At 35.4% G+C, this 13,037-nt stretch overlaps 2 protein-coding genes across 2 annotated transcripts in view; both read left to right on the top strand.

Annotated features, from left to right (window-relative positions):
- The window catches only part of Su(var)3-3 (lysine-specific histone demethylase Su(var)3-3), a 154,046-nt gene extending 151,504 nt beyond the window's left edge, over positions 1 to 2,542 (top strand). Inside the window, exons 13-14 of the mRNA XM_083048512.1 lie at positions 332 to 530; positions 1,057 to 2,542. Of these exons, the coding sequence (XP_082904638.1) occupies positions 332 to 530; positions 1,057 to 1,241 (384 nt within the window). The 3' untranslated portion in view covers positions 1,242 to 2,542. The remainder of the gene's footprint in view (positions 1 to 331; positions 531 to 1,056) is intronic.
- Positions 2,543 to 3,250: 708 nt separating this feature from the next.
- On the top strand, positions 3,251 to 7,411 carry LOC145942040 (uncharacterized). The gene is made up of 2 exons (XM_083048514.1): positions 3,251 to 3,760; positions 5,851 to 7,411. Exons 1-2 carry the CDS (start codon positions 3,487 to 3,489, stop codon positions 7,194 to 7,196), a joined length of 1,620 nt encoding a protein of 539 aa, XP_082904640.1. The 5' UTR covers positions 3,251 to 3,486; the 3' UTR covers positions 7,197 to 7,411.
- Positions 7,412 to 13,037: the final 5,626 nt, after the last annotated feature.

Below are 13,037 nucleotides of genomic sequence, written 5' to 3'. Positions count from 1 at the left end.
ATGTGTACATAAATTGATAAATATAGCTTATTATTTAAATTTTATATGAATAGAAATATCGTAAATTTTTATTAAGATTATTTGATAAATTTTATTAAGCACACTATTACCTTTATTTTTCTCTCTATGATCGCTAAATTTGAATATAAAATAAAATAGTTGATTTTATATATGTATAATATACAAATTAAAATTTTAATACATTTTTTAAAGAGTAATAACTTTCTTCGACTCTCCTTTTTCCGATACACACACTTTATACCACCTATACCCTGAATTCTTTTTATCTTAGACAGAAATAACGAAGGGGATTGTCTTTGTGTTGTCGCAGGGTATTTTTGGGAACCAAGTGGTACCGCAACCGCGGGAAAGCGTGGTGACTAGGTGGCGGGCGGATCCTTGGGCCCGCGGATCCTACAGTTTCGTCGCGGTCGGAAGTTCCGGCAGCGATTACGATCTCCTGGCCGCCCCCGTGTCACCCCCGCACATGCTCAATCAACCCCCGCTGCAACCAAGAGTATTCTTTGCAGGTAAATATCAGATTCGCATCTCGTAACTACAAGAAATTCAAACAGTTGCATCGTGTTACACTTCTTCAAGTTCCACATATATGTATATAGGTACATATATATATTTATTTATTTGCGTTCGCGTCCCTGCGTAAAACGTATAAGCGTTTTCAGGACGTTCCGATTGATGTGCACGATGCAATTTGCCTCGATATTCCAGCGTTTCCAACATACGTGTATGTATGTGTAATTTCTATTTGAAGATGCCACTATTCGCGAAATATATCGGTCATCGCGTAAGCAGGTGATTGAATTGACGCTCGTTACGAAATTTGGTCCGAAAAAGCCGTCGATAAATGTCAGGAGGAATTTCAGCGGCATTATTTAACGAATATATAAATTTTAAATTCGACAATGGCACCCCGGGATTCGATATAATGATCGAATGATACGAGATAAATGTCGCGTTCGTGACAGCTGTTTCGACGTGTGACATTTGTGTGCATGTGTGTGTGTGTGTTGATGTACCTACACGGGGGATTTTCAGGAGAGCACACTATACGGAATTATCCGGCCACGGTGCACGGCGCGTTTCTCAGCGGCCTTCGCGAAGGGGGACGCATAGCCGACCAGCTCTGCGGAAGTCCTTACGCGCCACCGACAATGACAGCTTCCGCTCCGCCGTCGACGGGGATCACGTCAACCAGCACCGGCAGCAGCTCGACGCCTTAGTATTTTTGCCTCTTAGTATTCTCGCTATTGCGTTTTTTTTTGTCTTCTCTCCCTCTCTGAGTGAAGAAAGAGATACAGAGGAGGAAGACAATTCGATCTCTGTGACAGTTCGATGACGCTCGTATTTTGACAGCTTAAACGCTATATGCGCGTGTATTTCGTTTTCGGGTTTGAGTAACGGAGTGAATAGTTAGGTGTCGATTCGACTGAAAGAGTATAATTCGATGATTTGCTAAATGCTCAACTTTTTTTTTGTGACGTTTCTTGTGTGTCACGTTCCTTCGGAACTCAAATGTTTTATCTTTCAGTGACCTATATATGTATTTTGCTTTACGTTATATATTAATTATTTATCCACAGAGATAAACAGGTATTTTTCATGACTTAGAATTAAGTAATCTTTTACATTCTTTTTCATGTAATAGATGACGCGCTTTTGTTTATTATATTCTCCCAATTTTTAATTACATATGATTTATTACGAATTTCATGCTACGAGAGGATGTTTTTTTTTGTATAATTGAAAAATATTATTATTTATATAAAAATAAATATACATACACATACACAAATATACATACATTTCTTGATTGAATAAATAAGAAAGGCAGCGAAACTATGTAAACAAACGTAAGCTGTATCGCAAAATTCATGAAATAATGCAAAATTATAAAAATTAATTATTTTATAAGGCAATATTATATTATAATTTGTGATGATAGAGCAATCAGAGAGAACGAATTTGATTATATTCGTACTTATACATATTTGATATAGCGAAAAAAAAAAGTTAGACCTATAATCACATTTACATAATATTAGTTTATCGCAGCGTATGTTATTATATATGTATACATATGATGAATTTCAAGTCTATCGAAATTTCGAATGTTTGTTGCATTTAACTGTGTGCGTGCGTTCACAAATCACATTTTTCTTTTTAATTATATTATAAATAATTTCCGTTTATTAATTCCGCCTTCTCTTAAGTGTGCGATCATTATATATAAATAATACAACAGTCGTAAAAGATAATTTTGTACGGTAAGTTACGTTATGGATTATCAATATTATATCGGATATATAATGTATTACACACATTCCTACGCGAGTAAAGCGCATTTCGAATTTTCATTCTACCGATTCATGCGATTACGCAAATAATTAGATGTAATTACAAACATACGAAATATACTGCGTTGCAGCTCTGAGATTTGGCACATGCATATATGTGTGGAAAAAAAATATATGTAACAGAGAGAATTTATACATATTATAATTAAAAGAGAATTGTTATACAATACCTATATAACGGAAGAGAAAGAGAGAGAGAAGAGTTCATCCTTTACTTCCCCATAATATACTACAATTTTTTACATTTTTTTAATGAAATGAGTCTGCCATTATATGGCGCGCGTTTGCCTCTCCCATAAAATTCTCGATAAACACCATTGAGATAGGATTTATACTCGACGCGTAAAATTTGTTCGCCTCAATTTTACGTCGCGTCGAAAAGAAAAAAAACAAACAAAAAAGGAAATTTTAATTATAGATAACAGGGGCCGTTAATAATATATGAATGCCTTCGCTCTCTCTCGAATTTGCAATCTTGCTTTAATCAGTCATATCTAATAACGTGCACGCTATTTATATAGTAACCGCTCTCCCTCCGTCATCATATTAGATATCCTATCTAATTTGGGAATATTGAATATTCGATCATTCCGGTACGGATATTACATTGCATGCATCGCCGCGGGCGCATTATTTCGAACTATATAGGTTTCCATTAATGCAAGTAACTTTGGAAACGCGTTTACCAAAATTCTAAAGCTATATCGCGATAATCCGTAGCCCGATCGAAATCTCCAAATATTCTAATTCGCGACAAAATTTGAGAATCACGAGTCGATACGTGTACACATATACGATATTGCGTTATTATCGTATAAAATATATGATATTATCATCATATATAATGGAAAAAGACTACGAGCGAATGGAATAAATTTTGCATTTTCCATTTCTTCCCCCATTTCCTATTTTCTTCCGTTCTCGAAGTTAATAATTCGATGAGAGAGCGCATCGTCATAGCAACCTTTATCGCAAACAAGCGAGAAGAAGGCAACAACACGCATCCTATCGGATCCGTCGTATAATACACTGTTCGGAAAGGAGGTATCTCGTCGACCTCTGGCCCTTTCGGAGTTTTTTTTTTCCGGTTTTTTTACGATTAACTCCAAAGATGAGTCTGGTTCCGTTACCTAAAGTACGGTGCAGTTCACCGAAAACGAGAAAGTATCCCGTTGACGTTCCCGGTACGGCAAATATATCTTACGGGCACAAGTTACGCGAACGGGAAAATTGCCAGGTCGCAAAGTACCATGGTAAATCTATCTTCGAGGGCTCGGAAGAGGTGGACAAGAGGGAACATGAGCAGTTCCTTAAGATTCAGGAATTTGAGAAGGAGACCGATCGGAAGATCAGGAACAAGAATCTTCGCCGACGAGTCCAACAAGGTACTGATCATTTTTTTCATTACTTGAATATAAAAGATGGACAAAACAGGTAAATAAATTCTCTTTATCTATTTACTCTTTATATTCCATCTATATTCGCATTTCTTGTAACTATCATACATGTAATTTCCGTATTTTACTTTTCTTTGAATCTTGACAGATGTTAATTGTACATAATCGTGGTTGAGATATATATATGTATATAATTTTGCAAACTTAATATATCAGATGTATAGATATTCAAAGAGAATTGAAAAAATTATAAGATTACACATTTTATTCAGACCGTTGTACTTATTTATTATTTGATTCGGACAATTGTATTTATTTATCACTTTATTTTTTTTTTACTTTTCCTTCAATTTTGACAGATTATAATAGTATATAATCGTCATTGAGATATTTGTGTATTTAATTTTGCAAACTTAACATATAGATGTTTAAACAGAATTTTTTTTTAAATGATAAGATTACATATACTTTATTCAAATAGCTGTATTTATTTATCATACTTAATTTCCTTTTTACTTTTTCTTCAATTTTGACAAATTATAATTATACAGAATCGTGATTGAGATATGTGTGTGTTTAATTTTGCAAAATAAATTAATATCAGACATACAGATATTTAAAATAAAAACAAAAAAGATTACATACTTTATCCTTATTTATTTATCACTTAATTTCCTTCTTATTTTTCCTTCAATTTTGACAGATGTTAATTATACATAATCGTGATTGAGATGTATGTGTGTTTAATTCTGCAAAGTTAATATCAAATATGCAAATGTTAAAAAAAAAAGATTACACACTTTATCCTGTATTTATTTATCACTTAATTTCCTTCTTACTTTTCCTTCAATTTTGACAGATGTTAATTGTACATAATCATGATTGAGATATATGTGTGTTTAATTTTGCAAAATTATAATTAATATCAAACATACAGATGTTAACAAAAAAATAAGATTACTTTATCCTGTATTTATTTATCACTTAATTTCCTTCTTACCTTTCCTTCAATTTTGACAGATGTTAATTATACATAATCGTGATTGAGATGTATGTGTGTTTAATTCTGCAAAGTTAATATCAAATATACAAATGTTCAAAAAAAAGATTACACACTTTATCCTGTATTTATTTATCACTTAATTTCCTTCTTACTTTTCCTTCAATTTTGACAGATGTTAATTGTACATAATCATGATTGAGATATATGTGTGTTTAATTTTGCAAAATTATAATTAATATCAAACATACAAATGTTCAAAAAAAAAAAGATTACACACTTTATCCTGTATTTATTTATCACTTAATTTCCTTCTTACTTTTCCTTCAATTTTGACAGATGTTAATTGTACATAATCATGATTGAGATATATGTGTGTTTAATTTTGCAAAATTATAATTAATATCAAACATACAGATGTTAAAAAAAAAAAAGATTACACACTTTATCCTGTATTTATTTATCACTTAATTTCCTTCTTACCTTTTCTTCAATTTTGACAGATGTTAATTATACATAATCGTGATTGAGATGTATGTGTGTTTAATTCTGCAAAGTTAATATCAAATATACAAATGTTCAAAAAAAAGATTACACACTTTATCCTGTATTTATTTATCACTTAATTTCCTTCTTACTTTTCCTTCAATTTTGACAGATGTTAATTGTACATAATTATGATTGAGATATATGTGTGTTTAATTTTGCAAAATTATAATTAATATCAAACATACAGAGATGTTAAAAAAAAGTAAGATTACTTTATCCTGTATTTATTTATCACTTAATTTCCTTCTTACCTTTTCTTTTTTGACAGATTGTAATTGTACATAATCATCGTGATTGACATTTATGTGTGTTTAATTTTGCAAAATTAATATCAAACATAGAGACATTTAAAAAATTTAAAAAAATAAGATTACACACTTTATCCAGACAGCTGTACTTATTCATCACTTAATTTCGCTACACGTAAATCTGTATCACACATCTACTTGGACCCGACATAAACCCGATACAACCGTCATTTGCTGTTGAACGAGGCTAATTAGCAGCCATTAAATCGACTAATCCTCAGACATGTCGGCGTACGAAGAGAACTTGCAGAAACGTCGGGAGAAGCTGCGCGATCTCGTGTCGAGCGAGGAGATGAATCTGACGAGGGAGCTCGCGGAAGAGACGCGAAGAGCCGAGGATTCGCGATTCGAGGGGATGCGCGCGAGAACGCTGGAACTGAGGAAACAACGGGAGGAGGCTCACGAGGCAACGGTGGCCGCCAAACGGATGCAACAGTACCTAGCCACGTGTCCGGACGTCAAGCAAGAGCTGTCAAGGAGACGCGCGATCGACGCGAAGCGATGTAACGTGGCGCAGATGGCGGATAACGAAGCGAAGAGATCAGCCGAGAGGGAACTGGACGATCTGTGGCATCAGCTGATGCTGAGGGAGCTCGAGGCGAAGAAGCGCGAAGAGGCGGACGAGTCCGACAAGCGAGCTTTAGCCAAGCGAGAGACGTCGCTGGCTCTAAGCAGGCAACTGGAGGACAGGCTGGTGCTGGTGGAAGAGGAAAGGAAGCGGATTCTACAGGACGAACGGGAGCAGCTGGAGCGATTATGGGAGGAGGTGCGTCAGGCGGAGGTGCGGAACCTCGAAGCGGAGAGGCAGAAGCGGGAGAGACTGAAGAGGGACCTGGAGGAGCAGATTCTGACGGCGAAGAGGTTCCTCGTCGAGCGCGCTCGCGAAGAGGCCGCGGTGGATCGCGGCTTCGGGAGGCTGGCCGAAGAGGAACTGGCCAAGGAGAAGGCAGACTCGAAGCGGAACACGGCGGCCCTTCGAGCAGAATTGCTGGCTTATCTGGGGTACCTGGAGGACCTGCGGCAGGAAGAGGTGAGACGGAATTTAGAAGTTGAAGCCATCATCGAGCAGTCACGCAAAGACGTCCAGGCGCGACGCGAGCTCGCGATGAAGAGATTCAAGGAGACTCGCGAGCGAGTCGCGCAAGAAGTCCTTAGGGGTCGAGAAGATCAGCTGAGGGCGAAGCAGGAGGCGGAAGAGCGAGAGCGACGATTGAAGATGGAGGAGAAGGAAGTAATCGAGAGGCAGGTCCAGATGGTCGCCAATTTGATGACGATGGAGCGGGAGGAGAGTAGACAAAGGGCGCTTTGTTACGGACTGGAGCTCCAGGAGCAACACAAGTCCGTCCAAGAGATGAGACTCCGCGAATCCGAGGAGAACCGAAGATACCATCGAGAGGAGGCTGCGAGACAGGCTGATGAGTATCAGAGGCTCACAGACGAGCTGCTGAAGGCTTCCGAAAACATCACGCCGCACCCGTTTAAGGTTCTCCTGAAGGAATGCGCTGAACGTCACGCGGCGGAGAGGGAAGGACGTCATTACTGTCCTCCGGCTTTGACTTCCGCGTAATTGGGGGGAGGATCAGCTGGGTAGATCAGTGAGTATTATCGGTTATCTGAATTTATGACGATAAGGACGTGAGATAAGGTAGTATAGAGTTTGAGATATCAATGACTTCTTATAGAGAAATATAAGAATTTTTAATGCATAATTGATTGTGCAGTTTGTGCTTATATCATATTGTGTGTGAGAAAAATATATATAAAGCTTAAAATAATATATAAAAACGGATGTAATTTATTAAATCCTGTAGTAAATAATATATCAAGTACATGATATTTTAACCCTCTTTTTTCTCTTCTATTTCTCTGTAGTCACATAAAATTTAGTGCAATCAGTTTTATTTTCCTCCTTTATTACTAATTTTAGATAAAGTATTTTTCACGTATAATTAATAGAATTCAGAGACGTAATACTTAATTGATTTAATAATTATTCTTTCGTTTTATTCTGGTGTATATATACATGTTTATTAATACTCCATTGTTTTATGTTAGTAATTTTTTTTTTTAATAAAATATAACTATAGTTCGCGACACTCTGGTTTAGTTTCATATAATAAATATACATTTCGTAATAAAAAAATATTGTTGCTACATCATAATTAAAAGTCATTAGTAATAGGTCGATGTAGATTGATTTGCAGCCATTTATCTTTATTAGACTATTGCATTCGCAATAAATACAATTCCAAGATATAAATATCACTTTTAACGTCATATAAAAATATCTTTATGATAGTCCATCGAACAGAAAAAATATATGATATTATTTATGTATATAAATATACAATAATCTTTATGAAAATAATTAAGCGTTGCAAAAATATCAAAGAAAAGTTATTTAGAAAGAAGATTATTTATTATTTTAAAACTATATTATTTGCATTCTTTTGCATATTTAATGCATTTTTTTGACGTGCAAGTTATAAAAATTTATTTTTATATGTTTATTGCTCTACGTCTTTTTTTCTCTCTTTCTCTCTCCCTCTCTTCTACCTTTTTCCTGTTATAATAATTATATTTTATTGATTATATTATATATAGATTATAGATTATATTATATATTATAGAGATTTTATATATAGATTATATTTGTTGACTTAAGTTTTTGCACAAGAAAATTGAAAGTTCAATTATATGATTTAAGTTTTAAGTTATTAAACATTTTGCTACTCAGCAAAATAGAACGTGTATATTAAAAAATATTAAAACTGAATAGCATAACATTTAATAACTCGAATCATACAGTTGAATCTTTAATTCAATTTTTTGTGCAAAAACTTAAATCGTTTTTTAAGCGAACGACTCATATATTATAGATTAATTGTATTTTATTGATTATATTATATTATAATTAAATTATATTGATTAGATTATATATAAATTAGATTATATATAGATAAGATTATCTTCCTTTTTCTTATTATATTTCTCATTATATCGAACGCATGTTTGAAATTTTGGAAACATTTGCTCCATTTCGCGAGTAACTTGTTTCTTCTGCGAACAATTAATTAAGAAAAAAAAATTGTACATATTAAAATAATCTAAATAATAAGTATCTTGCGCACACAAAATTAAGAATATAATCCGCGCGAGTATCGGATTTGCGCGACTCTGCCGATCGGAAAAAAATATCCTTCTCCTTCGTGTAACTCGACCTGCAGTTGGCACTCGAGATCAGAGATTCGCTCGATACGTTCCACCATTCCTACCACCCGTCGGATGCTGCAGGATCCAGCGGCTCCAGAAGAGAGAGAGATCTGCTTAGGCGGTACAGGTTTATCGACGGAAAACCGCGTTCTCTCTCCGCGGGGAATTTAATGCACGGGAGATCGGAAGAGCAGTAACATCCAATATTAAAATCTCGTCTCTGCCTCGTACAAAGGGGGTGAAACGGGTTGAAACGGGGTGGGGGAGGGAAAATTCGACGAAAAGAAATTTGCAACGGAAGCCCGGAACGCCCCTCAAGCTTTTCGCGGCCGATCTAATGAATCCGTGTACTCGCACATCCCTTATATACACGAGACGACGAGAAATTATGATGAAGGCTTAAGAGAGCGGATGCAATTTCTCTCCCCCCGGGCATTATACGGAGTATTTTGCTGGAGCATTTTGACGTAACTCGCCCGAGAGCTGTCTTTCTCTCTCTCTCTCTTGCTTTCTCGGGAAAATGAAATGTACATATATTACATTAAAATGCGCCGCGCATTAAATCAAGATTTGCCGCTGCAATTGTACTCACGTGTATGTGATCTGTACGACATATATATGTATACATGTATATATATATATATATATATATATATATATAGCGGCCGACGTATAAATCTTCATTAAATGTGGACAACTATAAGATGACATTTTATCGGTCGGGAGCGCTTTAGAGAGAAAGCTAAGGAAGAATTTGCTAGATATTTTCTATACCTATTAGGTTTTGCACTGCTTTTTTCGCACGAATGATCGACTTGTCAACTGAAAGAGAACGTGCATTAAAAATTGTATAAAAAAGTAGGTATTGTTTTCTGAAATTGCCAGGATTATTAAGAAATTTTTAATTATTGCCATTTGAATTTTAGATTATTATTTATTGTTATTTGCTTTGCTTTGTATCTCTTTGTATTCTATTTAAAAATTGATATTTAAAATATATTTGTTTTTATTCAAAAGATTACGATGTGTTATTAAATATCATTTGATTGATCTAGCTAATCATTTAAGAGCACATTGTTTTTATTTATAAATGGAAGGGATATATCAATTTTCTGTAGGAGAAATAAATTAATAAAACTTAAAATAATCGAAAAATAATCGAATTTTACAATTTTATAAAATCTTACATTTAGCACATTTTTTTATTTATATATAAATAGAAGCGATATAAATATTAATTCTGTAAAACTAAAAAAAATTAAATAATGCAACTTAAAATAAAAGTGATCAAATTTACACAATTTCAAAATCTTTCATTTTTGATTGTGTAAAGCTTTTTTACTTAAAATTTAAGTCGTAGCCAATCATTTATATTTGGGAGCACATTTTTTTTATTTATATAAATGAAAACGATATAAATATTAATTCTGTAAAAAACTAAAAGAAATTAAATAATGCAACTTAAAATACAAGTGATCGAATTTACACAATTTTAAAATCTTTCATTTTTGATCGTGTAAAACTCTTTATCTACGCCGAGCAGATCTAGGCAATCATTTATATTTGAGAACATATTTTTGTTATTTATATAAATGGAAACGATATAATTAACGTGCGTAATTAACGTAATTAATAAATATTAATTCTGTAAAACTAAAGAGAAAAAAGTATTAAGAATTTTAATAAAAATATAAATAATAATAAATAAAATAAATAAATAAATTAATTAAAAAAATAAATAAATAAAATAATTTACAATTTTAAAATCTTTTATTTTTGATATTCGAAATATAAAAACTTAAACCCTGATTCACGTAAAGTTCTTCTACTTAAAGTTTGATCAGATTCAGCCAATCATTTCATATTTAATAGCACATTTTTTATTTATATAAATGGAAGCGATATAAATACCAAGTCTGTAAAACCAAAGAAAGTAAAATAATGAGACTTAAAATACAAATAATCGAATTATAAAAATTTCAAAATCTTTTATTGTTGATATTCGAAATGTGACACTTAAAGTCGCGGATTCGTGCAGAATTCTTCCATACTCAAAGTCGCTCGATATAAGAAAGAATCGCCCTTCACCGTAATCGCCTTTTACCCGATATCTGCCTCTTTTTTTTCAGCGCGATTTCACCCGAGAGTATCGGTCGACTTTTTCCCCCGCATCGTCGAGCATCCTACATGCTCGTTGCACGTTAAACATTCCCCGGCACATTACATACATAAACATCGAGCCTACATAGATACATACATATTTCATGCGTGCGTATATGAATACGCAACGTCAGCTTAATACTGTAGACGGCCGGTTCGTGATTGATCGAACTGCGCCGGCGGCTAGACAGCGCAGTTTGTCTCAGAGATTCACCCCCGGAGGTTAGGGGGTTGCCCTGGCGCCCGTTGATTGACTCGGGCATTGAGACTCGCGTAAGAGGTCACGGTGTACCGATCGGGCCGAGATCGGCCAGGAGCGACAGGATTTTTTCTTCTTCCTCTTCTCCTTCCTCCTCCCTTCTCTCGACGAATTATTTCACTTGGTTGCCCGAAGACAGGCGCACCTGCGCGCGATTATCGGTGAACAAGGCCAGTCAGAGGACAGAGGGACAAAGGCGAGGCCAGGGGGAGGGAGAGTAAGGGAGGAAAGAAACCGGAGAGCCAGAAGACAGAAGGAAAGAGAGAGGGGGGGGGGGAAGGAAACAGAGAGGGTTGCGCGCCGCTCGAGAGAGCGAATGGACTCTGCCTCCGGGGATGTTCTTTTGACAGTCATGTCGCTGTCGTCTCCTAAGGTCCCCCGGCGGCATTGCATTAATCTTCTTCTTCCGACCTCGCCTTATTGAAAATTCTACAGAGCGCTTCACAGTTTTTGCCACGGACGTCTTTTATACCACCACTACCACCACCACCTTCTTCACCGGCACCATCACCACCAGCGCGTTTCCCCAGCCAGCCATCCCCCTCGGCGAGCTGCCCTCTGCTGCTTCGACGTGCGTCTTTACGTCACCCGGAGAGGAGAGAGGAGAGGAGAGGAGCGTCTTGTGCGAAGGTAGTGTCCGTCGAAGCCTCGACACGGTGATCGATAACGTTATCAATCACCGGTATCGGTGAGTCTCCAACCCTCGTCCCCCCATGTTAGGTGGCCACCTCGTCCACCTACGCACATTACGCACACCTCGGTGAGCGCGAATGCCTATCCAAATGCTGAAGGTGCACCCGATTCGCGATAAACGCGGTTATCCGTCCGTGAAGTATCTCACGAGGAAGTGTAGAGGGAGATTTCGAACGGGCCAAGTGTCGGATTAACTCGTTCTACCGCAAATAGGATGACGCGCGGACGTTCTCATCAGGTCGGAAGTAGGGATCAGGGCCGAAGGGATATGCTGATGGTGTACTTGATGGGAATTAGCGAGCGATAAATATCAATACCTCGCGGTGAATCAATATTCTTTGCATCGAGTAGGTCGATGGACAGCAGATGATGTAAAAGCCGGCCACTTATCGGCTTTTCGCTTAGTGACGTTTAGTCACAATCGCCAACCAGTTTTAAGTCGCTCCTTGATACCAGGTTAAATATCAATCTATGAAAATATTGAATCAATAATACGCGTTTCTCTCTTTTAATTAGATTAAAATTGAATTAATTAGATTAAAATGTTAACGCGCGTACATATCTTAGTACTTGAAGTAGAAGCTGAGAAGGACAGACTCTAGTTATTCAACGAATAAAGTCTTGAGAATGTATATATAATTCCACTTAAAAAATCTCTTACGCGATATATCGAAACTAATTAGAAGAAAAGTTATCGATGAAAATAAGATAATTTAACTTTTTATATTTATCCATACAAGTTTGCCAAAATTTTTTTATAACAATGATATTAATTCTTATATGAATTTTTTGCCATAAATTGCTGCACATTCTTTTTTCCATTAAACGAAATAATAGATTTCCCTGCGTTATTGAATTTCATATCAATAACAAATTTTTTTTTCGTTTATTTTTTTAAATTTAACGTTAGAAGATTTTATAAATTCTTATTTTGCGATTTTTTGTTTCAAAATAATAATAAAAAGAAATTATATATGTAGCGTATCTGATTGTTATTTTAATTAAGGATATTAATTGTTATTTTAAATATATATTTATTGAGTAATAGTAATTATATATACAATTGACTAAATAATAGCGCAA

The sequence above is a fragment of the Prenolepis imparis genome, unplaced genomic scaffold (assembly GCF_030444845.1).
Source record: "Prenolepis imparis isolate NDT839.2.m4 unplaced genomic scaffold, iyPreImpa1.0 SCAF_10, whole genome shotgun sequence".
Classification (NCBI taxonomy): Eukaryota; Metazoa; Arthropoda; class Insecta; order Hymenoptera; family Formicidae; genus Prenolepis; species Prenolepis imparis.
This window is presented reverse-complemented; position numbering and strand designations above follow the sequence as displayed.

Coding starts and splice junctions, on each gene's coding strand:
- LOC145942040 (XM_083048514.1), top strand. CDS start 3,487: ATGAGTCTGGTTCCGTTACCTAAAGTACGGTGCAGTTCACCGAAAACG. Junction 3,761..5,850: donor TCGCCGACGAGTCCAACAAG/GTACTGATCATT, acceptor ACTAATCCTCAG/ACATGTCGGCGTACGAAGAG.